General features: G+C 43.9%; 1 protein-coding gene across 2 annotated transcripts in view; it reads right to left on the minus strand.

Moving 5' to 3' along the window:
• The window catches only part of LOC310927821 (cyclic AMP receptor-like protein A), a 76,092-nt gene that overhangs the window by 15,196 nt on the left and 33,064 nt on the right, over window positions 1–27,832 (minus strand). Inside the window, exons 12-13 of one of the 2 annotated variants that reach the window (XM_083890223.1) lie at window positions 15,990–16,137; window positions 4,249–4,857 (exon numbers count right to left, since the gene is read on the minus strand). In XM_083890223.1, the coding sequence (XP_083746349.1) occupies window positions 4,684–4,857; window positions 15,990–16,137 (322 nt within the window). In that variant the 3' untranslated portion in view covers window positions 4,249–4,683. Of the gene's footprint in view, window positions 1–4,248; window positions 4,858–15,989; window positions 16,138–27,832 lie in introns of those variants that run through there. The other variant, XM_083890224.1, reaches the window with a different exon arrangement.

Consider the following 27,832-nt stretch of genomic DNA (forward strand, 5'->3'; position numbering starts at 1 on the left):
GTGACAAAATTGACATATGTGCCGTCCCAAATTTTTAAATTTTTTGCAAAAAAAATTTCGGTCCAAAATTTGACAAAAACGTTGTACAATACTATGTCGTCCCAAATTTCAAAAAAAAATCCAAAAAAAAATTTGGTCCAAAATTTGACAAAAATGACATATGCCGTCCCAAATTTTAAAAAATTTTCAAAAAAAATGTCGGTCCAAAATTTGACAAAAACGTTGTACAATACTATGTCGTCCCAAATTTAAAAAAAAAAATTCTAAAAAAAAATGTTGGTCCAAAATTTGACAAAAATGACATATATGCCGTCCCAAATTTTAAAAAAAATTTCAAAAAAAATGTTGGTCCAAAATTTGACAAAAATTACATATATGCCATCCCACATTTTTGGGAAAAAATTTAAATGCCAAAATTTGACAAAAACGTCATACTATACTTTGTCACTATGTCATCCAAAATTTGATGACATAGTAAATACAGTTGTACAGTTTACACTTATTGGTCTGTATCCAGTAATGTCCAATAAACATTTAACAAGCTTAGTAGCTCCTGGATTAAAACTATCAACTGTAATTCATTGCGGGGCCGCCAGAAATGTTTCTGCGGGCCGCCATTGGCCCCCGGGCCGCACTTTGAGAACCGATGCCTTAAAGGGACTTTTTGGTTTAGGTTAAGGTTAGGGAATATATTATATCATTGTGACGTAGACTGTGGAGAATCACGAGGAGGAGCAGAGCTGTGCTTTGTGGCTCAACTGAGCCGGATTTATTTCCTTGCCGCAGCAACAGCTGACACCCTGAGGTTTATATGTCCCCAGGGAAGGGAAAACAAAACAGGGCGGCCAAACTCACTTGCTGTAACTCCTCTGCCTAACAACAGGTGTATTCCTACGCGAACACACAGCCTCCTCCCATTAAAGCGGAACTAGACCGGAAGTTCCAATTAACGCTGTTTTTTTTTAGTGTGTATCTGCGTCATTACCTTGTTTATGAAGCCCTGAAGGTCCGGTTACGTAAACATCGGGTCTCCGGAACAGCAGATCCTCCTGCTCCTCCGGGCACATCCGGTTGCGTACATTGAACCGCAGAAGAAGAATAACGTCCGTTGTGGAGGTGTTTCACGAGCGACTATGTCAGGCCGTTTCTCAATACCCAAGTACGCCAGTGTGTACTTGCTTACTTGGAAAGTACATACTTGAGAAGTACGACTGAAGTACATACTTGCCAAGCACGGGAGTACACGAGCACAGGAACAGCAGCGTACTTCCTTGTTCTACTGTTTGAATGGCGGGTGGCGCGAAGCCTCATTACCGCCACCTACAGTGTTGATGAATGAACATATAAAATACTTTTAATAAATACATATATTGTTGTTATTTTCACATTTTAATATGTTATACACTAAACAATGTGTCCATTATATGTAAATACATATACAATGACTTTAATATAAATCTAAAATTCAAAGTTACAATAAATTAAACATTAATATTATACAAACGTTCACACTGTCAGGTCAAAACGTTTACATTAAAAACAAAACAACATGTCAACAACAAATCTATGGATCACACCAAGTATGTAATGACGGAGTCGTCTGAACCAGCGGATCATTCCATCAGGACAGGCCGAGGTAACGCTGCTCTGTGCCGGGCACTGTGAGCACCGATCGTCCGCCGAGGCGGAGCTGATAACCTCCGACAGTGCCGCTGTCATACTATAAATACGTCATATTTTATGACACAAAGCACATGTTTGGATTCTAAATAACTAATTTCTCGCCATAAATGATTTCAAAACTGCGTTCCGGGACACAGAAAAATATTTATTTCAGGTTTAAATTAGTATTTTATCCTGATATGTTCCGCCGAAATGCATTCTGGGATATATGGCTTTCCCAAGTACGCTCAAGTCACCACCCGATGCATACTTGGTAAAATGGGCGGAGCGAGAATACTTCCGGGTATGAGAACCGTACTCGCTGCTCGCGTTCTTGAGAAATGGAACAGAACTTGGACTGAGGCTGATGACGTTTTCACAAGTACGGGAGTACGCAAGTACGGACAAGTACGCACAAGTATGGGTATTGAGAAACGGCCAGAGTGGGTTGGAGGATTAAAATTAGAAGCAGAGGCGATTCTAGAGTCTGTAGGGGCCCTAAGCAAAAATTCTCAGGGGGCCCTTCCTTCCAACCAGTGTTCATCACCATTATGTTACAAATAATCTGACACCAACGAAAAATGTACGAGTTCAAAATATTATTATTTAAAAAAAAAAAAAAATGAATGAAATGACATGGAAAAACCTTGTAATTAAAAAGTATGCGAAAATATACATGTAAACAACAATAAATTACTGTAAGTAGCTTTTAAAAAAAACGATATAAACTTAGTAAAAAAAAAATTACATTACACTGTAAAGAACTCACATTATAAAACAATATAAATATATAGAACAATAACAAGATGTGGAGAAATACTTATACTATACTATATACTTATAATTGCGCACTTTGAGAGTGAACACTTTGTTGTGAAGCTAAACCTTTCAAATATTACACGCGGTCCGGCCGTAATGACCACATGCAAGTTCAGAAATAAAGTGGAAGTGGACTGAAAGTGGCGCTATATTTCAATATCCCCACGTTCACATGAAAGCAATAATATTTAGGTTTTAGGAGTTAGTTGTGAGAGTTAAGGTTAGGGTAAAGGGCTAGGAATGCCCTAAGTTTATGAGAGTCCTCACTAAGACGGACGTACATGAATGTGTGTGTGTGTGTAGAAAAGTCCTGTTTTCTGGAGGACACACATTTCATTAATCAAAATCCAGTTAACCAGATTTTGGAGACACGGCACGGTCCAACCAATAATTAATAACCATTATTTGGGCAGCTGCAGGTCTAAAGGATGTCTCAAGGCGCATTCAAACACGCACGTGCACGTGTGTACACACACACACACACACACACACACAAATAGAATAGTGGTGCTGGTGGCATGGAAGGAATGAGGGATTGCATCAATGTGAAAATGAAATAAACACGCCCAGGCCGAGCTTTGTTATGAAATGTCTCTCCTGCTCGTTTATTTGATGGAGTGCGCAGTCGAGTAAAAAACGAGCAACAGTGCCAAAACGGTGGTGGGGGCACGCTGCAAACGTGTGTGCGAGTGTGTGTGTGTGTGTGTTTAATTCAGTAGCGGGGGCCTCCGTGAACTGCAAACTTAAGATGCACTCCGGCGTCGTTGACGCCCCGGCAGAGAAAGTTCAACAACCCAAGGGTAAAAAAAAAAAAAAGGGTCAAGTGTCGGTTCATTAGCTCAACATGTCAGAGAGGCAGCTGACGGCAGGAAGCGCGTGCTGCTGCTGCACCGGCGCTGATGAGAAACCACCTACATATGGGAAAAAAGCCAAATGGGCCTAGGTTGAATACAAAGTGACTCTATTTCCTTTGCCGGTCACACCTCAGCACTGCTGACTCAGGACCAAGCATCGCACGCTGCAGTAGCCGTGTCATGTGAGCAGCGTCTGTCATCACCGCCACCCTGTTTTGACAGGGACTTAACAGAGAAGCATGACTCTGTGTGTGTGTGTGTGTGTGTGTGTGTGTGTTTGGGGGGGGGGGATTGTTTGACTAACAAATACTGTTTAGCTGTTCTTAAAGGCTACACATGTCATCGGGCTCTGTTCAACTGTCGTGTGTGAGAGGCGCGGGTTCAAGTCTTTTCTTTACATTCCAGTCCGAGGCACGTAACAAAAATAGCGTGTACACTTAAATATATACAGTACAACGATTCCGATATAAATACGGTGTAGAAAACGCGTTTGGTATTTCAGAAACATTACAAAACAAGCGATCAAAGAAATACTTTGAAAATGACATCAACAATAATGTACAAATGCTATATTTGTGAAGGAGAGACTCCGTGCGAGCAACACTGGTGTTGCGGGACTTATTTATCCTTCCAAGTCATGTTACGCTTTTTTTTGTTGTTGCTTTAAAAAAAAAAAATCCCTTCTATATTTTCTCAGTATCCCTCTCGGAGAAACAGTTCCGTGCTGGGATCAATCTGAAGATGCTTTCATGTCTGACAAACAGAGTTGTTTTCTTTCTCTCTCTTTAAAAAAGAGCTGCTTTTCACCTCATCTCCCGCAGAGAAGCAAAAAGGTGATTTGCTGCGAATGCTAACACCTTGTTATGATTGCAGTTGAGTAGTTCTTTATGCTTTTTTCCTTTTTCTAAAAAAAAAAAAAAAGGGGGGGGGGTGGGGGGGGCATGCAAAAACACTGCAGGGCGCAGAATTGGAGAAGGTGACGCAAAGAGGACCTTTGAGATGCAGGCGATGCCTTTAACATTAGAGCCGCTCCTTTCTCGCTCCTCTTGGATGATGGTATTGCACAGAGCTGCTGCTCAGCACAGCCTGTGTGTGTGTGTGTGTGTCTTTAGGATATTAAATAGTAAAGGATGGGGATTAATAATGAAACCTGACAGCTCATCTCCGGCTTCTATCTGCCTGACTGTCCCCCCAATGTTCCCTTCCATTCCCTCCTTCTTCTTTTTTTTTCTTCTTCTTCCTCTCAGTTTCTAATCTGCTGTGTTTTTCTCCCGCTCTGTCCCTCCTTCATTTTCCTTCCCTCCAGCTCGTTTGTCTCCCTCTCTCTGCTGCTGCTCTCTCTCTCTTCTCAGGGCCCTCTTCCTTTCAGGGTCATGTCAGGAGAGTAGAAGAGCACGTTGGCGTCGTCATCGTCGTCGTCGTCATCGCTGAGGTCAACCAGGTCGGCTTGTGTGTAGCGCACCGCCCCGGGGTGGTACTCTCCGATGCGAGTGCGGTCACACAGCCGCGACTGCAGAGCCAGCTAGAACAAACAAACACACGGTTTAGAATTGACAGACGTTATTTTCTGCATTTGTAAAGAGCATTTTCACACTAAAGCCCAATTTATACTCTTGCGTAAAGCGCTCTGCGAAGAGCCTCTGTGTCGTCTCCGACTGCACAAAATATTTTTTAAGTGTCCGTCACTCCGTCAAAGGGAAAACGGAGACGGCAAGAGCTGCGATTGATCCTCAGGACAGGCCGAGCTAAGCTGCTCTGTGCCGGCTCAAGGCCACATTATACTTCTCCGACTGCGTATGCGTTGCAATTTCCCGCCCGATCAGTAGGGGTCGCTGCGCAAGGTTGTTCTGCTTCTGGCTACAGTGAGCAATGGTGTCCGAGAAAGAAAGAGAGAGAAAGACTGTTGTTGTTGAAACAGTGGCCGTTTCTCACTTTTCTGTGTCACGGAACGCAGTTTTAAGATAATTTGAGGCGAGAAATTGGCCATTTAGAGTCCAAACATGTGCTGTGTGTGTTAAGATATGACGTATTTATAGTTTGGCAGCGGCGTTATCGGCGGGGATCAGCTCCGCGTCTGTGGACGCTTGGTGCGCACTGTGAGCCGGCACAGAGCAGCTTCGCTTGGTCTGTCCTGAGGACCAATCGCAGCTCTTGCCGTCTCCGTTGTCCCTTGACGGAGTGACAAAAATTTTGTGCAGTCGGAGACGACGCAGAGGCTCTTCGACAGGCTCTACGTCGACGCAGAGTCTCTGCGTAACCTACGCAGAGCACTATGCGCAGAAGTATAAATTGGGCTTCACAGTGCGCACCCGAGCGTCCGCAGAGGCGGAGCTCATCCCTGTCGATAACGTCGCTGCCAAACTATAAATACGTCATATCTTAACACACACAGCACATGTTAAGACTCTAAATGGCCAATTTCTCGCCTCAAATTATCTTAAAACTGCGTTCCGTCACACAGAAAAGTGAGAAACGGCCACTGTTTCAACAACAACAACAGTCTTTCTCTCTCTTTCTTTCTCGGACGCCATTGCTCACTGTAGCCAGAAGCACAACAACCTTGCGCAGCGACCCCTACTGATCGGGCGGGAAATTGCAGCGCGTGTCCGACGCAGAAGTATAAATGCTCGAGGCGTCTCCGTGGTGACGCAGACGGATAACGCATTACGCAGTCGGAGAAGTATAATGTGGCCTTAAGCTGTCTATATTTTAAAATGTGTCCTTTTCTCTCTGCTCTGTCCATCCTGATTAAAAACTGGGAATAACATTTAAAAATGTTCATTTCCAACTCGCACTGTTTCAGTGCATCTACAACATGTCGCAATGCTCACAAGGGAGGAACACCATTCTGTACGGAAAAACAACATGATAGTGATGAGAAGTGAAAGGAGGAGGAATCACTGAACAGCATCTATGACCTCTGTGTTTTATGTCCATGTGACTCATCGTGTTGCCATGTCCTGGTTTGACTTGCCGTGTTGTCATTTTATGAGGAGAAAAAGACAGAGTTGAGGCGTCCCCTGAATCTCCTGGCATCACGGCACGGTTTAGGCAAAGCCACGTAGCGTGACGTCGTACCGGTGTGACACAACAACCAACAATGACATTGAACGTGACACAACAGACGACAACCCAACGGACAACAAAGGAGGACATCCAGCAGCTCTTTTTTCCCCCCCTGCTCGGTTTGTGGCCGTTTGTCTCAACAAGAAGTGAAGCATTGCATGAAAATAAACAATGGGACATTAACACTGATCGCAAGGGAGTGACGTTTTTCTGTCACCCGCTCAGCTGACTGTCAGGGGAAGGGTACCAGTGTATGGAAGGGTTGGGGCTGGTTATTTTGGTACTATTCCTATGGGAAACGCAAGAAAGAAATATGTACCATACTGTACCAGACTGTTCCACTCGGTGGAAACATGGCTTAAAGCAGGGGTTCTCAAAGTGTTGATACCTGAGGGCCAATTTAGGAACCCAACATTAGACTGAGGGCCGCCAAAGGGAAAAAAAATATAAAAAACTGAAAGAAATCCCATTTGTAATAATTATGGCGTCCAAAATTTGACAAAATGGACATACTATACTACGTTGTCCAAAATGTGACAATTTTTTTGAAAAAAAACGTTTGATCCAAAATTTGACAAAAACGTCATACTATACTATGGCGTTAATTTTTTTTACATTTTTGGGGAAAAAAGTTTTTGGTCCAAAATTTGACAAAAACGTTGTACAATACTATGCCGTCCCAAATTTGAATTTAAAAAAAAAAAAACAATTTGGTCCAGAATTTGACAAAAATGACATATGCCGTCCCAAATGTGTCAATTTTTTTCAAAAAAAAATTCCGTCCAAAATTTGACAAAAACAAAATGTGAAATTTTTTTGGGAAAAAATTTAAATGCCAAAATTTGACAAAAACATCATACCATACTGTGTCACTATGTCATTCAACATTTGATGACATAGTAAATGCAGTTGTACAATTTACACTTATTGGTCTGTATCCAGTAATGTCCAATAAACATTTATCAAGCTTAGTAGCTCCTGGATTAAAACTATCAACTGTAATTCATTGCGGGCCGCCAGAAATGTTTCTCCGGGCCGCCATTGGCCCGCGGGCCGCACTTTGAGAACCAATGGCTTAAAGGGATAGTTCGGAATTTTGAACATAAGACCTATTTTCCAACCCAGTGGGTGTGATGGAGACGTCTGGAGACGTTTACTAGAAATTTCATTCAGTTCTTCTCGTTGCCGAGTTCGCTGATGCTATGGCTAGCGCAAGTCAATGATACAAGTTAGCATGGCATTAAAAACACTCATACCGACTCCACAGTGCACTCGAGGACGTATATGACGTATCTATAGTTCGGCAGCGACGTTGTCGGCGGTGATCAGCTCCGCCTCTGTGGACGCTCGGAGCGCAATGTGAAGGCCACATTATACTTCTCCGACTGCGTATGCGTTATCCGTCTGCGTCACCACGTAGACCACTCGAGCATTTATACTTCTGCGTCGTGGTGACGGATAGGCGCTGCAATTTCCCGCCAGATCAGTAGGGGTCGCTGCGCAAGGTCTTGTGCTTTTGGCTACAGTGAGCAATGGCGTCCGAGGGAGAAAGACTGTTGTTGTTGAAACAGCGGCCGTTTCTCACTTTTCTGTGTCCCGCAACGCAGTTTTAAGATAATTTGAGGCGAGAAATTGGTCATTTAGAGTCTAAACATGTGCTGTGTGTGTTAAGATATGACGTATTTATAGTTCGGCAGCGACGTTATCGGCGGGGATCAGCTCCGCCTCTGTGGACGCTCGGTGCTCACTGTGAGCCGGCACAGAGCAGTTTCGCTCGGCCTGTCCTGAGGACCAATCGCAGCTCTTGCCGTCTCCGTTGTCCCTTGACGGAGTGACGGACACTTAAAAAATATTCCGTGCAGTCGGAGACGACGCAGAGGCTCTTCGACAGGCTCTGCGTCGACGCAGAGGACTCTGCGTAACCTACGCAGAGCACTTTACGCAGAAGTATAAATTGGGCTTAAGATTGAAGCGATACTGAGACGTGTGAAACCAGAAGTAGTTTTTTTCCTGCGTGCACACAGATGAAGAAGTAGTGAGAGGTGAGCTCACTGCAGAGCCACAGGCGGTTCAGCTGTATGGCTAGAATGCAGATCAATATCAGGGAAGGATAGAGAGGAACGGGGGGGGGGGGGTGGGCGAGCACAGGTGGGAGGGAAACGCTACACAAAGGAGAGCGGCAGAAATAATGAGATAAATGCCAGAAAAGCTGTAGCGGGGTACAGGGAACAGAGGAGGAGGCAGGGGAAGAGACGCGCATATACAGTACAGAGAGATAGAGATAGAGATAGACAGAAAGAGGGAGGACGAGAAGACTCAAAGACAGCTGCGGAGCAGAGAAGGAGTAAAAAAAAAAAAAACAACAACAAAGGGCTAGATAAAGCAAGAGATATAAAGCAAAGAGGCAGCAGTATGTTTACACGTACACCGAAACCAGAATCCTGGCAGAAATAGGGACATGCAGGTAATTTGTTTTTTTGCGAAACCCTTGCACACATTGCGCAGCAGGTTTGAAATCAGAACCGGTTACTTCGTTTTAATTTGGGTTGCACCAGTGAAGTCCCAGATTAGCTTCTTCTGCTTCATTTCCAAAAGCATGCAGAGAAAACAAACAGGTCGGGAACATGTGGAAATGTCAAGATTTAGTTCAGTCCTCATTCTTGGTGCCACAGTTCAGTTCTCAACTCTGCAGTTAAAAAAAAGTGGGACACTTCTTTTTGGGCTCTTACGCCAGAGTTACTGTGCGACAGGATAGCAACTCGTGTGCGCTGAACTTTACAGGAAACACAAGCAGCAGAAGGTTGAACAGAGACGAAGACGCACAGATGCTCCAACACTCAGGTGTATGAGCACTTCATTAGAATGAGTTAACGACGATGATTCGTCAGCATGTTACAGTAAGGATAAAAAATTGCTGAAGTCGGTTGACAGTGTTTCAATTACAAGAGCTTGCGCTCATAACAGCTCACACTAAAGCCCAATTTATACTCCTGCGTAAAGTGCTCTGCGTCGACGTCGTCTCCGACTGAACGAAATATTATTTATAAGTGTCCGTCACTCCGTCAAGGGACAACGGAGACGGCAAGAGCTGCGATTGGTCCTCAGGACAGGCCAAGATAGCGCTGCTCTGTGCCGGCTCACAGTGAGCACCCGAGCGTCCACAGAGGCGGAGCTGATCCCCGCCGATAACGCCGCTGCCAAACTATAAATACGTCATATCTTAACACACACAGCACATGTTTAGACTCTAAATGGCCAATTTCTCGCCTCAAATGATCTTAAAACTGCGTCCCGTCACACAGAAAAGTGAGAAACGGCCACTGTTTCAACAACAACAGTCTTTCTCTCTCTTTCTCTCTCGGACGCCATTGCTCACTGTAGCCAGAAGCACAACAACCTTGCGCAGCGACCCCTACTGATCGGGCGGGAAATTGCAGGGACTGATCATCAAAGTGAGCTACCACTTTTTTTAACTGAACTAATTTAGCCCGACCACAAGCCCGTTGCTATTTGAGGTCTTTTGTTTTTTTGGGGACCGAGTTTGACCTCTTGGCCCGGGACTCGATTGCTAAGACCTTGGTTGGGTCTGATGGTAAAAGCAACATTAGCCTCTTCCAAGGCAAATGTGTTGGGTTCCAGAGAGAACAGGGTGGAACAGTTTCTGTGGAAGAGCGTGTAGCCTGGCATACTGGGCCCACTCCCACTGTTCCAAATATGGTTACAAACTATTTAAAAAGTCTCACCTATAATGCTTTTGGAATGGGAAGCATTTTAATGCTGGAGTTTACAATCCAGTGGATGATGTCATGGCAGGTTGCCATTTGGAAAGCCAACCATCCACTATCTCTGCCATCAGTGATGTTATGGGCTGCAACTTGACCAACCTGTATTATTTTACTTCCAATTTGCTTCATTAGAAGAATATGCAGTAGATGCAGAGCCAACTATCGCTCCGTTCTAACAAAAACAGGAAAACAATTAGCTGTGTCGCGGCCACTGCTGCTGCTGCTGCAAATGCAAACTCTGTTGGTGAACGGGCCAAAAACAGTGGCATGCACTTACCCTTTCCACCACAGCTACCTTCTCCCTACACATGTGCCTCAACTCTTCTTCAGCACCAACGGGTGGTGTTTGTTACAGTCCAATTAGCAGGAACGTGAAAAGTTTAAAAACAAACAAGCAAAAGGAAAATCCTGAATAACCCCTAGAACTAAAAAGGACATACAGGAAGACTGCCAACAATTAAGCAGTGGATGAAGACAAGAAATCCTTCACTTTCTTGCAAAGCTAATTATTAAAAAATGGTTTCATCCAAAGCCTTTCGTTGAAGATCCCTCATAATGAGCTTTTACTTTTCATTACATCAGCGTAATTAGAAGAGACCGCAACTTTAAATCCACAAAAAATGTATTTCTGCAGCATTGTGAATTGATTCAGAACGAATGATTTCGATCACAGTTCTTGTAAACACATGAGTCATTTTGGTGATTCATGCCATAATTTACACATTGCAGTCCAGTAAGAGGTGGATCACTTCAGTTAAAATGCACACAGGTTTTCCAGCTTTAGCTCTGACTGATTTCTTCTTTCCCTTCTTCATTTCTTATCAGTGATCACAACGCTACGACGTGCATTCTTCTTCCAAGACATTAGCACAGAACGTGGCCCGAAATTACTAACACTATTTTTGTTTTTGAAAACCTAACTTTTACAACTAGGGACAGTGCCCAGCATTTTTTTATTCCATTTACTTCAATTTATTAATGACTTAAAATCATTCACACGCTGTTGAGTTTGAACCAGGGACCAAAGTAATAAATACAAAAAAGTAATGATTGTTAAGGCCACATTATACTTCTCCGACTGCGTAATGCGTTATCCGACTGTGTCACCACGGAGACGACTCGAGCCTTCATACTTCTGCGTCGTGGTGATGACGCCCGATCAGTAGGGGTCGCTGCGCAAGGTTGTTGTGCTTCTGGCTACAGTGAGCAATGGCGTCCGAGAGAGAAAGAGAGAGAAAGACTGTTGTTGTTGAAACAGTGGCCGTTTCTCACTTTTCTGTGTGACGGAACGCAGTTTTAAGATAATTTGAGGCGAGAAATTGGCCATTTAGAGTCTAAACATGTGCCGTGTGCGTTAAGATATGACGTATTTATAGTTTGGCATCGACGTTGTCGGAGGTGATCAGCTCCGCCTCTGTGGACGCTCGGGTGCTCACTGTGAGCCGGCACAATGCAGCGCTATCTCGGCCTGTCCTGAGGACCAATCGCAGCTCTTGCCGTCTCCGTTGTCCCTTGACGGAGTGACAAACACTTTTTTGTGCAGTCGGAGACGACGCAGAGGCTCTTCGACAGACTCTGCGTCGACGCAGAGGACTCTGCGTAACCTACGCAGAGCACTTTACGCAGGAGTATAAATTGGGCTTAACATTGCCTCTGAGCTCCATTATGTTGTTTTCTTTGTTGCGTTTTTAGGCGTCACATTTCACGCAAAGGGTGAAATTATGTGTAATTATTCGTCTTCGATATCTGCCAACCGAAAATAGTTTCACCTAAATTTCACGCACCGGACGTTCAAATGTCTCTCAAAGCAGCAGCACAGGTAAAAAAGAGAGCTGGGTTGAGAAGGGCGGAGGTCTCGTCGGATACAAAAGCACAGACTCGTTGAGAGATGAATGTCACGCCCCCCCCCATGCCCCCCCACCCAACCATCACCACCTCCTCCTCTCCCTTACCCCTCCTCTCCCCAGCCAATCTCACACCTGATGTGTGGGGGCTGCTGGGAGTCACATGCCAAGATGAATAACAACCAGCTGTTAGTCACGATAGCGCACGACCACACATGCCGCCTGTGCGCGTGTATGTGTGTGTGTGTCTCCCTCCTTCTCTCTGTCATCTTCCTTCTCACCTTCTGTCTCGCTCTCTCTGACGTGCACACACACACACACACACACACACATGCACGCGCGCGCACACACAAACAGCATTTTCCGTGTGATTTACGAACACATCGGGATTCCATTTGACTCCTCATCTCTCTTTCTTGGCTCAACACAGTGCAACGTTGACATTTGGGTTGAAGGTCACACCACACATTCCACTCTTCCTCATTGTGCTCCTGACCCATTATCAGCCGGGTTGGTGATACTGAGTAAGTGACAATGTGTGTGTGTGTGTGTGTGTGTGTGTGTGTGTGTGTGTGTGAATACGTGCGTGGACTTAAGACCACAGAGAATGTTTTGCTTTTGTGGTTCGATATCAGTTCCTGCTCATATCCACAGATACTGTCAATGTTTGTAGATGGAGACAAATCTGCTGGGAACTGTATTGATTGTGGTGTTTATTGAAATGCAACCAGTGTGGTTTGTGGTTCAAACGTAAAAAAACATCCTTCTCTTCATTTCATTTCCCTATAAAGCTAAGTAAGAGAAGATTAAAGATTAAAATGAAGTAAGTTTTCATTTTACTCTTTAAATAAGTGGATTTTTGGAGTTAAAACCTTTCATTTTGGAGTGGATGGAGTTTGTTAGTATGTCTTTTGTTTGTTTGGTAGATGATTTTGGATGTTTTTGTTGTTGTGTAGATGAAAAACAAATATGTAGGTCATGTCTATAGTACCTATAGGAGACAATATGTAATGCATGATATCACCTTAATTTTATACATATTATTAGTCGTAATATTTGAGTAATTATAGTTCTAGGATACATATTTTGATTTTCTAAAACTTAAGTAACTGGCTGAATAGATTTCGAGTGAGTATGAAGCTAATGTAGACAAAATAAGACAATCAAAACTGAGCTAACCAGACACTTTCAGGCTCATTGTTCCAAAGTAATTATTTCTTACTGGGAAAAAAAGTCAAAAAAAAGAAAAAGAAAAAGAAAACCCCCTCCAGATGACAGAAAAATAATAATAATAAAAAACACAGCTGTATACAGTATAACTGCATTGTTGGAAGCTATCCCAACACAGAAGCTAACACAAGCTAACTGTACACAACCTGCTCAACGTCAAACAGCAGACAACTGTAAAACACGAGAAAGGCTGTATGTTTAACCAGGCAAAGACAGACCAGATATCATTTTCAGGACCTGGCAACCCTAAAACAATCTGATCTAAACAGTGAATAGTGAATGCTGGACATACAATAAAACGGTGGCCAGAAACGGGGTCGTACCTATGCTCCCCGGGTCCTATGTTCCCCGTTTTTCCCAAAAAAGGTCCACTTTGTATGTGACAGGGGAACATAGGACCCTTTTTTTGAAAAAGGGTAGGGTTAGAGAAAGGGTCCTATGTTCCCCGGTCACATACAAAGCGGGGAACATAGGACCCGGGGAACATAGGTACGGTCCCGCCAGAAACACAACGCTAATGGGATTGTCACGATGTACTGTTTCTGAAAGACAACAGTCATTTACGAACATGTCGCAGCAACATAAAAGTATGCTCGTCATAAATTGGTCAGATAGTTATAAAGTTTATATAAACTTTAAGTTGAACGGCTAGCTCGACTTTATTTCTTCAAGTTTGATTCTGGTGTATTTGTTGGACGCAGTTATGTCGCGTACACATAATCTATACTTCTTTAAAAAAACGTTTTATACATACTGATATGGTTACCATTGGGGGACTTTGTTGTGAAACACATGCAATGCCAAATTACTGCACATATAGCAAAGAAAACTGTGGCTGAGAACACGTGAAAGTAAAGAAGTGGAGTACACAGACACTGTATACATATGTTTTAGGTGGGATTAAAGCAGGTGAACATCACTTTGCTACATGATTGTTGAACAGAAAGTTTAATCCCGCTATGTTAACATTTATATTGTGCACAAACGCTAATGAACAGACTTTGGTCCCCAACTAAAGCGATTACACCAGTATGTGATGTGTTCAGCTTCTCAGAGCAGGGGATGTTGCTGAATTTTACATGACTTGCATTCGGAAAAAGGTGTTTAGTAACACACTATTCTGCAGGGTGACAGAAGTCAGAAGCAAGATTCTTTTTTTTTTTACTTTAGAGGGTCTTTAAAGAAACCACGTTGGCATGGCTACAATCTGTTAAACGACTTTCAAATTACTTCATTCAACTTCGAAAATAATAATCTCACAAGGTTATTAATCCACCACAATGACAAAAAAAATGATTTCACCACAGGCAAAATCATTAAAGAGACTGGCTTTAGCATTTCTATTAGTTTTGGTCTCAAACTCTGTTTGCAGACATACGGTTCTTCTAAAATCGTAGGGACAATTGAAAATATTCTACAATATGCTGAAAAAATGCCTTTCACCCAGAGTGAGATATGATGCATCTGTGACATTGGTGACTGAATCTTTTTGAGTGAGTGTTTGTGGCTCTAGAGAAGCAGAACAAGTGTCTGGCACCTTGGTCAACAACTATTTCTATGAAAATGTGTAACTTTTAATTACCCAGAGTCTGGAACCCGGAGTGTGAGCGCAGATATTGGCGTCCACCTAAGTACGGTAGTGTGATAGAAAGTGTGCTCCACATAGGTGAGCTGTATGATTGGGTGAAAGGCATATTTTGAGTGGTCGTCAATACTAGAAAAGCGCTATATAAATACACGCCGTTTACCATTTTCAAGTTTAGATGGATAATATCAAATACAGAACTAAAAATGCTCGTCTCAATGAAGTGCGGTGTTGTGTTTAGGGCTGTAAAGTCAAAGTCGACTGGTCGACTAATTGGTCGACACGCTCTGGCTCGACCAAAATTGTGATTGGTCGACTACATTTAAAAAAATTTTTTTTTTTTTTTTTTTAATGGTGAATTTCATTAGGAGGAAAGTACCACATGCCAATAGGGGTGTTTTACAGCACCCGTGCTTCACAGGTAACAGCCTGTCTTCAGAGAACACCCCCCTTGTTTTCCACTATTTTGGTTTAGTCCAGCCCAGTGAGTTGTCAGACAGATTAGCGTTGCCATTAATTAGACGTGAATTTTGAGCTTTTTATGTTAGGCTACAGTCAGTCCTCCTGTCACATCCATGTCAAAGACATCAGCAGTGTGGCAGCATTTTTCAAAAGCAGAAAAAAGTGGAACGCAAACTTTGCAAGCAACAGTTTGCTTTTCACAGCGCTACTACAAACATGACATATCATTTAAAAACGCTAAGCTAAGGTTGCTCCGTCCGTTTTGAGTATGAACATATCAACATTATTAGCATATTTCAATGTTTTAACTCTAATAATCGTTGATTGGTTTTATAACTGCTGTTAACAGCGGCAGCGTCCCGTGGTCTGTTTGTGTCTCAGCCGCGAAGCTGCGCTGCGCTCTTCAGTCTCGCTCTGTGTTCCTCAACACTTATTGTGCTGATATTACTAGTTATTTTCGGATATCACGGGCTATGATATTGCGCAGATGCACGTAATGCAAAACGCTGTCAGAGCCGTCAGACTCTGTTGAACTCCAGCCGCGGCTGAGGGTCTTTTCAAAATAAAAGAGCCGCACCCGCAAACGTACCCCCCATCGATTTGTCGATTTTTGGTCGAAATTTCAGGGCTTTAGTCGACCCAAGAGTTTCTTTGGTCGATTACAGCCCTAGTTGTGTTGTACCTGCATGCCAGTCGGACTCAGTAGGCTCCACCAATCCCTATCCAGGCCAAAGACAAAGGCATTGGCCAAGCCATGAAGTGGTGCCGACAGGACGTGTAACAAGGTGAGGGGGAAGGATGGATCCTGTGGGTAGAAGGCGTTATGGAGCCTAGTGGGAGAGAGAGAGATCGAGAAAGAGAGGCAGAAGTGTTAAATTCATCGATAAAAAAAGTTGTAAATAAAGAGACAAGCCGCAAGAGAACTTTAGAGGTGAGGACGGAGTAATTGGAGGAAAAGTCAGAGGGAGAGACAGCAACAGGAAAAAGGGAGAGCGTTTGATAGACGGAGGAAGAGAAAGAGAGGGAGAGGACGAGTGAGTGACAGAGTGAGGGACAGGGCGAGAACGAGAGGTAATGAGAGCGAGTGGCAGAGGCAGAACAGAGAGAGGGGGAGAGAGAGAGAGAGAGAGAGAGAGAGGAAAAGGGGAGGGTGAAAGAGCGACTGAGCTTTATATCAGCGTTTAAGAGCCCATTAGGCAGCGTGAGACGGCTGGGCTGACACATTCTTGGCTGCCGCTTCGACAGCACGCAGCACTTTACAAGGACAGGGAGAAGTGTAGAGCTCAACTCCCTTCCTCTCCTTCTCTCCCCTTTCTCTCATCTCAGTTTCCTGCTCCTCCTTTAACACAGTTTCACCGACCCGTCTTCTCCTTCTTTTCCATTCCGTGCACGTTTTTTTTTCCCCCCGACACACACACACACACGCCGCCTTCCTTTTCCACAATATCTCTCCCACTTCTTTGCATTGAGTTTCATCTCTCTGGATATCTCATTTTCATCTCGACTCATGAGGATGACCCTCTTTTTTTCTTTTTTCAATCCCCCTCCGTGTGCCTATCTCCCTGGGTTGCCCCGGGGGCGTGACTAGGAGGTGAACCTGATATTGTGTGGTGTGGCTGCAAACTAATGGGCGCCTTGGAGAATGATGGTGCTCAGCCATTAACCCTGGATTAACCCTGTATTAGTGCTGCTCTCCGGGTGAGCCTGCCGCTAATGTCTTTTATTGATCTGCTAGCAAGACAATCAAACCGCGAAACAGCTTACAGCATTTTCCGCATGTGCGTTGTTCCCGGGTTGTGCCACTAAACTAACCGGCCGTGGTGGTCGACCCCAGGGTAGAGAAAGTCAATCCCACCACTACTTGTGACCCACTGAGGAGGAAAACACAAAAACCAAACCATGTGCTGTGGTTACAAGGTTTAACGCATGATCCTCCAGTCGCTCATCTCTATGTGACGGTCAGACAACGAGGCTTGTCCTCAGTTATTGAAAAAGATAATAATTTGGTGAAGTCTTTGGCATCAACGCTGCTCCAGACACCAAATGAAACGCTTCACAAACACCATTGCAAATATTGTGACATCTCACATGAGCATTACACACATCCTTCAAAACACTAGCCTTGGTGGCTATAATTATCCCAGCTGTGAAAAAAAAACCCACAAACATTTCCATAAAGGTACAGTATGTGTTTTATAAAACAATGTAATGTGTTGTTCCCATGTTAACACACAACAAATGAATCAATAGCATTAAATTCAAAAAAGACGCAGTGCAATGTTTAATATCTGCTGCACATCTTAAATCTTAAACCAAATCTATGTAACTTCTTTTAACACTTAATAAGTGTTTTGCAAATATAACTCAAACAGGTGTCAACCATACATTTGTTAGGCAGTATTTTTGAGTGTGGATCAATACCTATTTGGTTTGTTAATATTAAAACAGCAGCAGGACGGTGAAAAAATGTGTAAACACTACAGCCATTTTGTAAAGCTTTAAAATTAAATGAGGTACAAGCTCAACGGGCAAACTGGTAGCAGAACAACAATTTGGTCTTGTCGTGGGATTTGATGGCAAATTAGGCAACGCAATGCTTTCCTGCCTTTATCATAAAGTTGAAGAGTGTTTGTGAAAAATTGGTCAAAGAGATAAATTGGTCCTCAACCATGTATCTTAGTTAAACTGAATAAAGACCTTGTGTGCCTTACAAAATGTTCACAATAAAAAACTAAACCAAAGCTACTAATAATTTTTTTGTTGAAATTATTTAGTCAAGAACATCACTATTAACTGTCATTTTTTTTTTTTTTTTAAATAAATCTGGTTTCTGATTAATTACTTTACGTCATTTTTGTACTGCATCTCAATTTGAATGTTAGTTCAACCACGATCGTTCTGTTTGGAGGTCCACGTTCTCTTTCTGTTTTAATGGGTTTTCTCCGGGCACTTCTGTTTCTTCTCACAGTGTAAAGACGTGCAGTTTATGGTTATTTAAACTGGAGTCTCTAAAATGACCAATGTAAACATGAACGGTTGCTCATTTCTGCGTCTTGGACTTGGAAAGGACTGGTGAACTGTAGCCTCAGCCTGGCTCTCGTCGGATGCCAGCTGGACTTGGCTTAAAACTCCCCCAAAAGTCCTCAACGGATACAGCGGAACATATAATGGATTTTATGGATGGATTTTATCACTTCTATTCTGTCTACAGCACATTTTGGTTTATGGAGTATCTTTAGCAAACACTGGCTGTGCCCTCATTGAAAAGCAGTGTTTCAGATGATGGGAAAATTCAGCTTTTTCCCCTCTTGAAGCAACAGTTTTACAACAGCATTTATGTTTGGCTATGTTTTTAGTCTCAAAGGAGTCCTTGCATGTCCATTTGGTCACCAGTTAGTCTTCATTTGCACCCCTATATCCAATTATGTCCGTCATAAGAACTGGGCTACTGGGTGCTCACAGTTGACTACATCATTAAAACGGTGACAACGCTGACTTGAAGTGTAAAGGATGTCAAAAAAGCAACACCTTAAATCAAATGTAGAAGTTAGAGACACTTCAGCTTTATTTAACTAACTTAAAAAGTACAGAAAGTGGTTGTATTTTTCACTTTCACCAAAAAGCTCAGCGAGAACTGCAGGTAAAACGGCGCAGAAGATGATTATGGAGATTTGTCCGCAAATCCGGTTATAATCTTCTTTTATCCTCTTTTTACCAACATGAGGTTGCAAGATTTATTTGCCATTAATCTGTCACCATTTACCCTCTTACATCTCCTAGAAAAGTTTAAACAGGAAGAAACACACACACAGGTTTGGTTGGTACCCTAAAAAACAACCTACCTACTGTCAACTTGATGCCTAAACACTGCTTAAAATAAATTCATGCCAGTGGAGCGTCCTGGCGCTTGTTGTGGAGTAAGGACCATTTGAGAGTGGCGCTGCCTGTTTTCTGGGTTAGCCTCGGCTGTATCTCCAAGGACCAGACCAGCTGCTGCTCACATTCATTTCACTTCCCATTAAAGGTGAAATAAATCAGGACTCCCCACACAACCTCCTTGGAGACCCAGGAAACACACACACGCACGCGCACACAACGCACGCACGCACAGGAAGTTGTACACATGCAGATCGTCATGAACACAAAGCTCACCGGTGCATGAGCGTGGACGTGCGTAAATGCAGTGTAACCTAGGTCATATGCATTGAGTATGTCAGGTGGAGTGGAAATACTGTGTGTGTGTGTGTGTGTGTGTGTGTGTGTATGTGTGTGTGCGCGTGCATGTGTGTGTGTGTGTGTGTTCCTCTGACAGCACAGCAGTGAGAGTGAGCGAGTCTGTGTGAAGGGGGGCTATTTCTGGCGTCTCATTTTTTTCCCCTGCTGCTGCAAAGAAACGCGATCGGCGTCCGGGAAACGAGAGCTGGCAGCAAGCAATCATCTGCCTGCCACACATTCGCACACGCACACGCGCACACACACACGCGCACGCACACACACACGGCACCTCACAGCGCTGAGCAACACGCGCCATGGCAACGGAACAGCCGCAATTAGAGGCGAAGAGCCTTTCCTCTCCATCGAGGGAGAGACGGAGAGCGAAATGAAAGGAAGAAAGCAAGAGCAGGCAAGAGAGAGAGAGAGAAAGACAGGAAGGGGGAGGAGGGTGGGTGGGTGCGTGGGGGAGGGAGGGAGAGACGAGTGTCAGAGAAACAGCACTGCACAGGAAGCAGAGTGGAAGAGGAAAGGAGCACACGATAAAGAGGTGAGAATGTGCAAGAGCGAGGCTGCGAAGGGGAACGAGGGCCGAAAGCGATGGAGGACGACAAGGCGAGGGAGGCGGGGGAGGAGGAGGAGGGGGAGAGAAAAGGAGTGAGGCTGAATGGAAAAGACTTAAAAGCAGAGGAGGCAGCGAGCGAGGAAAGAGAAGCAGGGGGGAGGGAGAGATATCCAAAAAAGACAGATAGGGAGACGTGAGCGAGACAAACAAAAGAGATTACGTGCGAGAGAAACCAAGATAAGACGAGGGAGAGAGAGAGAGAGAGAGAGAGAGAGAAGGCGGGGAGGTTAGATAGAGAGAACGGGGAGAGAGAGAGCGAGATGGCGAGGCCTGTGGTGGAGGAGGTGGAGGAGGAGGAGGAGGAGGAGGAGGAGGGGGGAGGCTGGTTCTCCTGTGTGCGCTGGGCTAATGAAAGATAAATGAGGGAGGCAGTGGTGGGAAGGAGAATGTAGCTGCGGGCAATGCCTGACTGAGCTTATGTGTGTGTGTGTGTGTCACAGTTGACTGACCTGTGTCGGACAACAGAGATGATATTGTGCATAGTGTACAACTCAGGAGCAATTGGTCAACAACGTTCAAGCTCAGACGTACTTAAGGGCAACTGTAGCTTTAAGTCCAACTGTGCTGCCACCTGTAAGCGTGCAGTCAATCATTAGTACTCGCACGGTGTCTCCGAGCCTCGCTCACTTATTCAGCTCTTTCATCTATCATGCTGTCAGTCACTCTTTGAGTCCGTCTCTCCCCTCAAGCCTCCAGAGGGACAGACAGTATTCCTCAACCACTGCCTCTTTGCCCATCTTTTCCAATATCCCACCTTGCCAGTTCCTACCACTCGCCAAACCCTCAACTTCACTCCTGCCTCCGTCAGACTTCCCCTTTTGCGTCCGCCTCTAATTGTCGCTCTGCACATCCTGACAGCCGGAGGAGAAAACACACCGAAACAGCCGGGATGAGAACTCCCTCCCAAGGGTGGAGCGCAGCCAGACAGAAAAGTCATCTTGACCCTGATCGCGCTTCCCCCTGTCGCTCGGCTCTGACTGCCTGGCTTGTGCCACTATGCTGCTGCGGCTGCTGCTGCTGACAGCAAATCTGATCTTTTCTCGGACTAAAAGGGATAATTCTGCCAATTCGAGCGTAATCCCTCGACTCAATGTGAGACCAGGGTGAGCTTCATAACCTTTTTTTTCATAAATTTCTCTCTAATGTTTTGCTGCCTACAAAATATTAAAAAGACACGAGTAAATCATTGAACCCGAGGAGACCATTGTGACGCACAACGATAAACCCACTGCAACTATGGTGCATTATGGAGGCAGTTGTAAATACATTCATAAAAAGCAAAACAATCAGTTTGAAGAAATCTTTAAAGGTCCAATGTGTAAAGGTTTTGTAATTTGTGTTCATTTTATCTTTGAGTATACAATCACCTGATTGTACGAACTGCAAAATCAGCCTTATATATTGATATCAGGAGGCGGGTCACTGTACAATAGCAGACATGTTGGACCACCATGTTTTACAATAGCCCACACAATGGACAAACATCACTAAAGTTGTGATGCTTGCTAACAAAGTAAAATCCACAGAATTCAATCCAAATCCCTCAAAGCTGAATCTGATCTTTGTCAGCTGAGATTGGCACAGCGACCCCCGCAACCCTCATGTGGAGGATAAAGCGACAGAAAATGGATGGATGGATATAAGTTTGTCTCAATTGCTGACATTCAACCAAGAGAAAATATTTTTTATTTTTTCACTTGCCTAGTTTTTTTAATGTGTGTGATGGCCTCACTGCGCCAAAGACAGCAGACAGGACTTTTATTGTTCAGTGACAACATGTGACGACTGATGAGCCACTCTAATGTGCACAAAGCTCTTATGTTTGTGACCCATCTGCAGGAATACGGTGTACTCTATGGACGGGGACATGTGGATGTTCTTTCCGCTGCATATCAAGATCTAAATAAACCATGGTTTGCATGGGTTTCCAACTGTGACATTCTCTACTTTGCTTGTAATTAACCCCTCCAGACACACACACACACACACACACATTTTATTGCCCAAAACCAAAGCGATCTTGGCCACAAACTGGTCAGAAACAAAACACACACATGTGCAGAAGCACACCTGCACGGGGGCATGCACACGCACAGACGCCGACGAAACAAAGAGGCGCACACACAAACCCCGGGGACCGAAGCGGCTAACGTTCACCAACAGAATAAAACCCAAACAAAGAGACATCCTGTTTCCTGGAACACAACACCACTCAACCCCTCGATGCTGGGAGCAGCCAGTAAACACACCGCACACACACCTAAAATGCACACGCGCGCACAAAATCTGGTGCGTGCACATTGCCAGGCGTGTTTCCCGGCGTCTGGTTCATGTGCTGGTGTGTGTCTCTGTGTTCAGAGAGCAACGCTACTGGCTGTGCCTTTTCGAGTGGCTGCGCCTGTGAGTTTATCTGAGCGAGTGGCTCTGGCTGGAATTGCGTGTGTGTGGGTCTGAGTGAGGGAGCACAACAGTGCAAGAGTGGAAAAGAGAGAGAGAGAGAGAGCGAGAGAGGGAAGGAAGGAGGGAGAGAAGATGATAGAGTAGGCTTTAGCGATTCCCTGGAGTGTGAGGCAGCGTTTACGGCACTCTCAGAGCAGCCAGAGTGATGAATATTTAAAGACGTGCCTGAAAGAGCAGGGAGAGGGGGAACAGGGTGTGTGTGTGTATGAGCGAGTATGTGTGTGTGTGTGTGAGAAAGAAAGAGAGTGTGCGTGTGCCTGTGAATGTGTGCAAGTGTGTGCGATGGGGGTTATCTCGTATCTCCTTTACTGTTTGTGATTACACATACCACATGGCTAAAAAACATGTGTATGCGTACGATTTTAAGTGTCCGTATGTAGGTTGTACATCGGTAGAGTAGTAGATGCTTCGTATGTGTGTCTACAGGGGCGTCGACAATCATTTTGAAATGTGAAATTATGACTATTTCAAACTGAATGTTTATTCTAAATACATTATTGACTATAGTGTTTCCGGTAAATGAATTGAAAATAATAATTGAAAACAAGATCTTGCAGTATCACTAGGCCAAAACAAGGGGTTTGATTATTTATTTAAATGTTGTATTTTTTAATTTCAGATAACTTTACTACAGGTTTGAATGTGTCCGCATTTGGTGATTTTCATAGTCTAATAAAAGCGACTCAACATCGCTCTTTTCTGGACACGCAGCGGCTGCACAAGCCGTTCGCCATAGCGTTCTATTGCAGAGCAAAAGCACAGACCTGCTCTGCCTTTCTGTCTCATCGGCGTGCGTGGGACTGTTTGCGCAAGCGCAGTCAGTTTCCCGTGTAGTTAAAATGTACGTCCAAAAGCACAATGCTACGCTGCCTATTGACGTAACTCTGCTATGTTTGTGCTGCGTTTACGTTCACATAGGCCTGTCCCGATATTCAATAAATCAATGAATCGCACGATAATTAAAATTAGCGCGATAATTTTTCTGGCCGCGATAAATGCCATTTGCATGCTTTTTTGTTTACCCCGTCTCTCTCCCTCTCTCTCTCTCTCTCGGGTCCTAAAGTGTGTGAAATTTGATGTAGTATGAATGCCAGGTGGCTAGGTAGCGCTGTGAAGCACTGCCATACAACAACACTAGGAGCGCGCGCATGCGCTGAAACTTGTCGGTTTGCAGAGTAAAGCCAGAGTAACGATGAGTGAACCCTCATGTCAGTCACTTGTCAGTTGCATGGTGTGTGTGGAGGCGGGACTCCTGGCATAGTCTACCACAGCAGAATGCAGCTAACCCATTTTATTTATTGCTTTTGCAATGATTTAATTTATTGTGTTCTAGTGTTAAATATTCTTTAAAAAATAAAAGTTTATTTCTCTTTGAAAAGGTTTACCTGCATTATTATACCATTATCGTTGTATTAGATGAAAATTATCTCAGAACAACAATATTATCGATTATCGCAATAATTTCTGAGACAATTTATCGTCCAGCAAAATTTGTTATCGTGACAGGCCTACGTTCACATTGCTTTCGTGAATTGTTTTACTGTTTTACGTCCATTCAATTTAGAGGGAGGTCTAATGACGGCTCTACAAGAGAGGCTTAAACATTTCTTAAGGCCGGCATTTGATGAAAAACGGCAGCTTTTATCAGAGGGGAGACCCACGCCTGAGCTACCGGACCTTCTCCAAAGGAAGGGACAGAAAATGATACGTACTTTTCAAAAGGAGTGGTATAAGAAAAAGGACAGAGCAACTGTAAACTCTGTAGACTGAAGGCCATAAATCTGTCATCTACTGTCTGCAACGTATGAAATGCTAATTTAGTGTGTGTACGTCCTGCCTACCCTACCCTAGAGCTCGGCGCACGTCACTGTCTATACTGAATACAGTCAAATAAACATCTTTAAATAAACAATTACCTGGGCATTACCCAAGCTAACATTACATTGTGCTGTTCAAAACATGCATCTCAAACGTAACGGGTTTCCTCTATCAACAATTAAGTTTTACAGTTAAAAATTGATCTACAACAAAATAATATATTTCTCTACTGTATAACCAAAGACTCGACATGCTTTATTAGGCCTGAAGTAATCTCTCTTTTAACAAGTGTCAATGGTACAAAAATAAAATAAAAATAACAATCTCTCTGAAATAATGATGGAAATAATGGATATCCTGTATTGACCAATCAATAACACATTTAGCCCTGTAGCCTAATCCATCTATACATTATAGGGCTGTCAAGGGATATTCTATATTCGAATATATTCGAATAGGTTTTAAAAACAGATATTTGGAGGTGAAAATTAATATTCGAATGTGGAAAAACACATCTGCGCAGCCGCAACGCTGCTGTCTGCTTTGGGAGTGTTTCAATCACTGAATGAAGCCTGTCATATTTGGGACAAGAGTCTGGACCTTACATTGTTTGCACAAAACTCTTGATCAGCACTCAGCATTTGTTTGTTGTTTATTCAAACCAGTGTGCGAGAGAGCGTGAAGACTTTTTGGCACGGGGCGGGAGAGCGCGAGTGAGGTCTGCGGTCTTGTCCACTAGTTCATTTACATATATTTGAGTAGTTAATGTGTATGTTGTGAACAAAACGGTATCATATATAACCTAGCTTAGCGCCGGAGATAGAAAGGCAGGTGGTGACGCTGGTGTTCCGGTTTTGGTTTTTCAAAATAAGGGTAGGCTTTGCAGCACCATGTTTTTCACCAAAATCACATTTCATACAATAATTTACGTTAAAATAAACATACAACAACATAAAAACAATGTTAAAAAAAAAACAACAAAAAAAAAATCTGAAGGTTTGACGGCTTTTATTTTGCCGTGGCGGTGCGCCACAATCAATTACATGTAGAGGAAACCCTGCAGTATATACAGTAGTTGCCTGTATTTATGTATAATATTTGTAGATATGTGTTAATGTTTCTAATATAGGAAAGTTTACTGTGTCTATGTATATCTGCATATGCATGTGTAGTATGATGTATTAGTGGATGTGCACTACAACAATGAATGGAGGGCCTCAGTGTGTGTACGCCTGTGTCTGTGTATAGCCTTGGTGGAGTGTGCGTGTGCTCTGTGTGTGCTTCACGCAGCCCTGTAGGCCAGCTCTCTGTCTCGCTAAACAGGGATTAATGGTGGAGCGTCTCTGCTGCTCAATGGGAGACGAATGGCAGCGAGGCTCATGGTCTTCAATTACACACCAGTAGCTGCCCGAGATACAAAGACGCACACAAATGGGCACACAAAATATGTACGGCCACGATTGCACCAAATGTTACGGAGGCCACACATACAGTGGAGACCATTAGCGAGACCTCCCATAACTCACACGCATCACCCAAAACTCTACCCGTTTACTTTGAATGGGATGGCGTATATATCGTTGCCAAACTCTGTTGTGGTCACATTACATCACTTTGCTCACACTGCGTGCAGTAAAAGTTGTGAAATGCTCAACTTGTCATGTTATGCAAATACTCCAACACAGATGCTAACCAAGCGAATCACATTTTGCGCAGAGCTCAAGCGACAACACCATCCACAGGGTACACTCGTACAAGACTGTTCTCCCTGGTGATTTTTCTCTTGAACAGTGCATCAAACTAAAGGCCACATTATACTTCTCCGACTGCGTAATGCGTTATCCGACTGCGGATACGCGCTGCAATTTCCCGCCCGATCAGTAGGGGTCGCTGCGCAAGGTTGTTGTGCTTCTGGCTACAGTGAGCAATGGTGTCCGAGAGAGAAAGAGAGAGAAAGACTGTTGTTGTTGAAACAGTGGCCGTTTCTCACTTTTCTGTGTGACGGAACGCAGTTTTAAGATAATTTGAGGCGAGAAATTGGCCATTTAGAGTCTAAACATGTGCCGTGTGTGTTAAGATATGACGTATTTATAGTTTGGCAGCGACGTTATCGGCGGGGATCAGCTCCGCCTCTGTGGACGCTCGGTGCTCACTGTGAGCCGGCACAGAGCAGCATTATCTCGGCCTGTCCTGAGGACCAATCGTAGCTCTTGCCGTCTCTGTTGTCCCTTGACGGAGTGACGGACACTTAAAAAATATTTTGTGCAGTCGGAGACGACGCAGAGGCTCTCTGAAAGGCTCTGCGTCGACGCAGAGGACTCTGCGTTACCTACGCAGAGCACTTTACGCAGAAGTATAAATTGGGCTTAAAGCAAACATTTACCACTCTTGCTAAAAAATCAGCCATGACCATAGACCATATATAAAAAGTGGACGTAGTATGTTGCTTCTGCCGAGGATGCCAATGCGGAAGTAAAATTATATTGAATAGCCACCGGGGGGCGACTCCATTGATTGAAAAAGAAATCCATTTGAATGGAAGTCTATGAGAAATTGGGCTTCTATATTTCTAATTTGATTTATAACATCAGTAAACATTTTCCTGAGGAGCTAATGTTATCAATCGCTAGTTTTGGATCTTCTTCAATAGCACATGACTTTCCCATTTATTGGTGACATCAGGACCAGTTGCAACTTGGCCATGAAACACACGACTCAGGGTGGTCACAGTACACAACAGTACACGGCATCCCACAACACAGACCCAAACTGATTAATTAACCCAGGCCAAGTATGCTATGAATCGTCTGTGTGCTAATTGGCAAGGCTTTAAAATTATTTTCAAATTTAAAACAATCCCAACCTTGCTTGGCAACCTCCACTTTTGCCTCCAAACTTTGGGGAGAAAAAAAAAAAAAATCAAAAACCTCTAAGCTATATCGAGTTCAAAACTTATTTAAGAACACAGGCCAATGCTGTCACTCTCATAGAGTGAAGCGTCTCTGAAGAGAAAGATACGTTTTTAAAAAAAGGCTCGCAGACAAACAAAGGTGAGAGTCGGAACCTTGCAAACTGCCTTCAGTGTGTGAGGAGCTCACTCGTAACCAAGACACACCACAGGAGATATTAGGGCAATACAGTACAAACCACACACACACACCAGCCTACACACACACACACGGAGGCACAAAAACGCACATCCGTGTGCGCTGAATGCGAGATATTCCGAGAGGCGAGGAACGGAAGGAAGGGAGCGTGGAAAGAAAGGAGAAAGCAGGGGCAAGCGAAGGAGAAGAAGACAGTGAGAGAAAGAGCGCATCCGGGGATACGCAATGCCAAACACAGCGAGATAAGAGTTAATGTATCCCCCCCCCCCCCTTCCCACCCCTCCTTCATCCCTCCTGTTTTGG

This window comes from Microchirus variegatus, assembly GCF_963457635.1.
Source record: "Microchirus variegatus genome assembly, chromosome: 5".
In the NCBI taxonomy this organism is placed as follows: Eukaryota; Metazoa; Chordata; class Actinopteri; order Pleuronectiformes; family Soleidae; genus Microchirus; species Microchirus variegatus.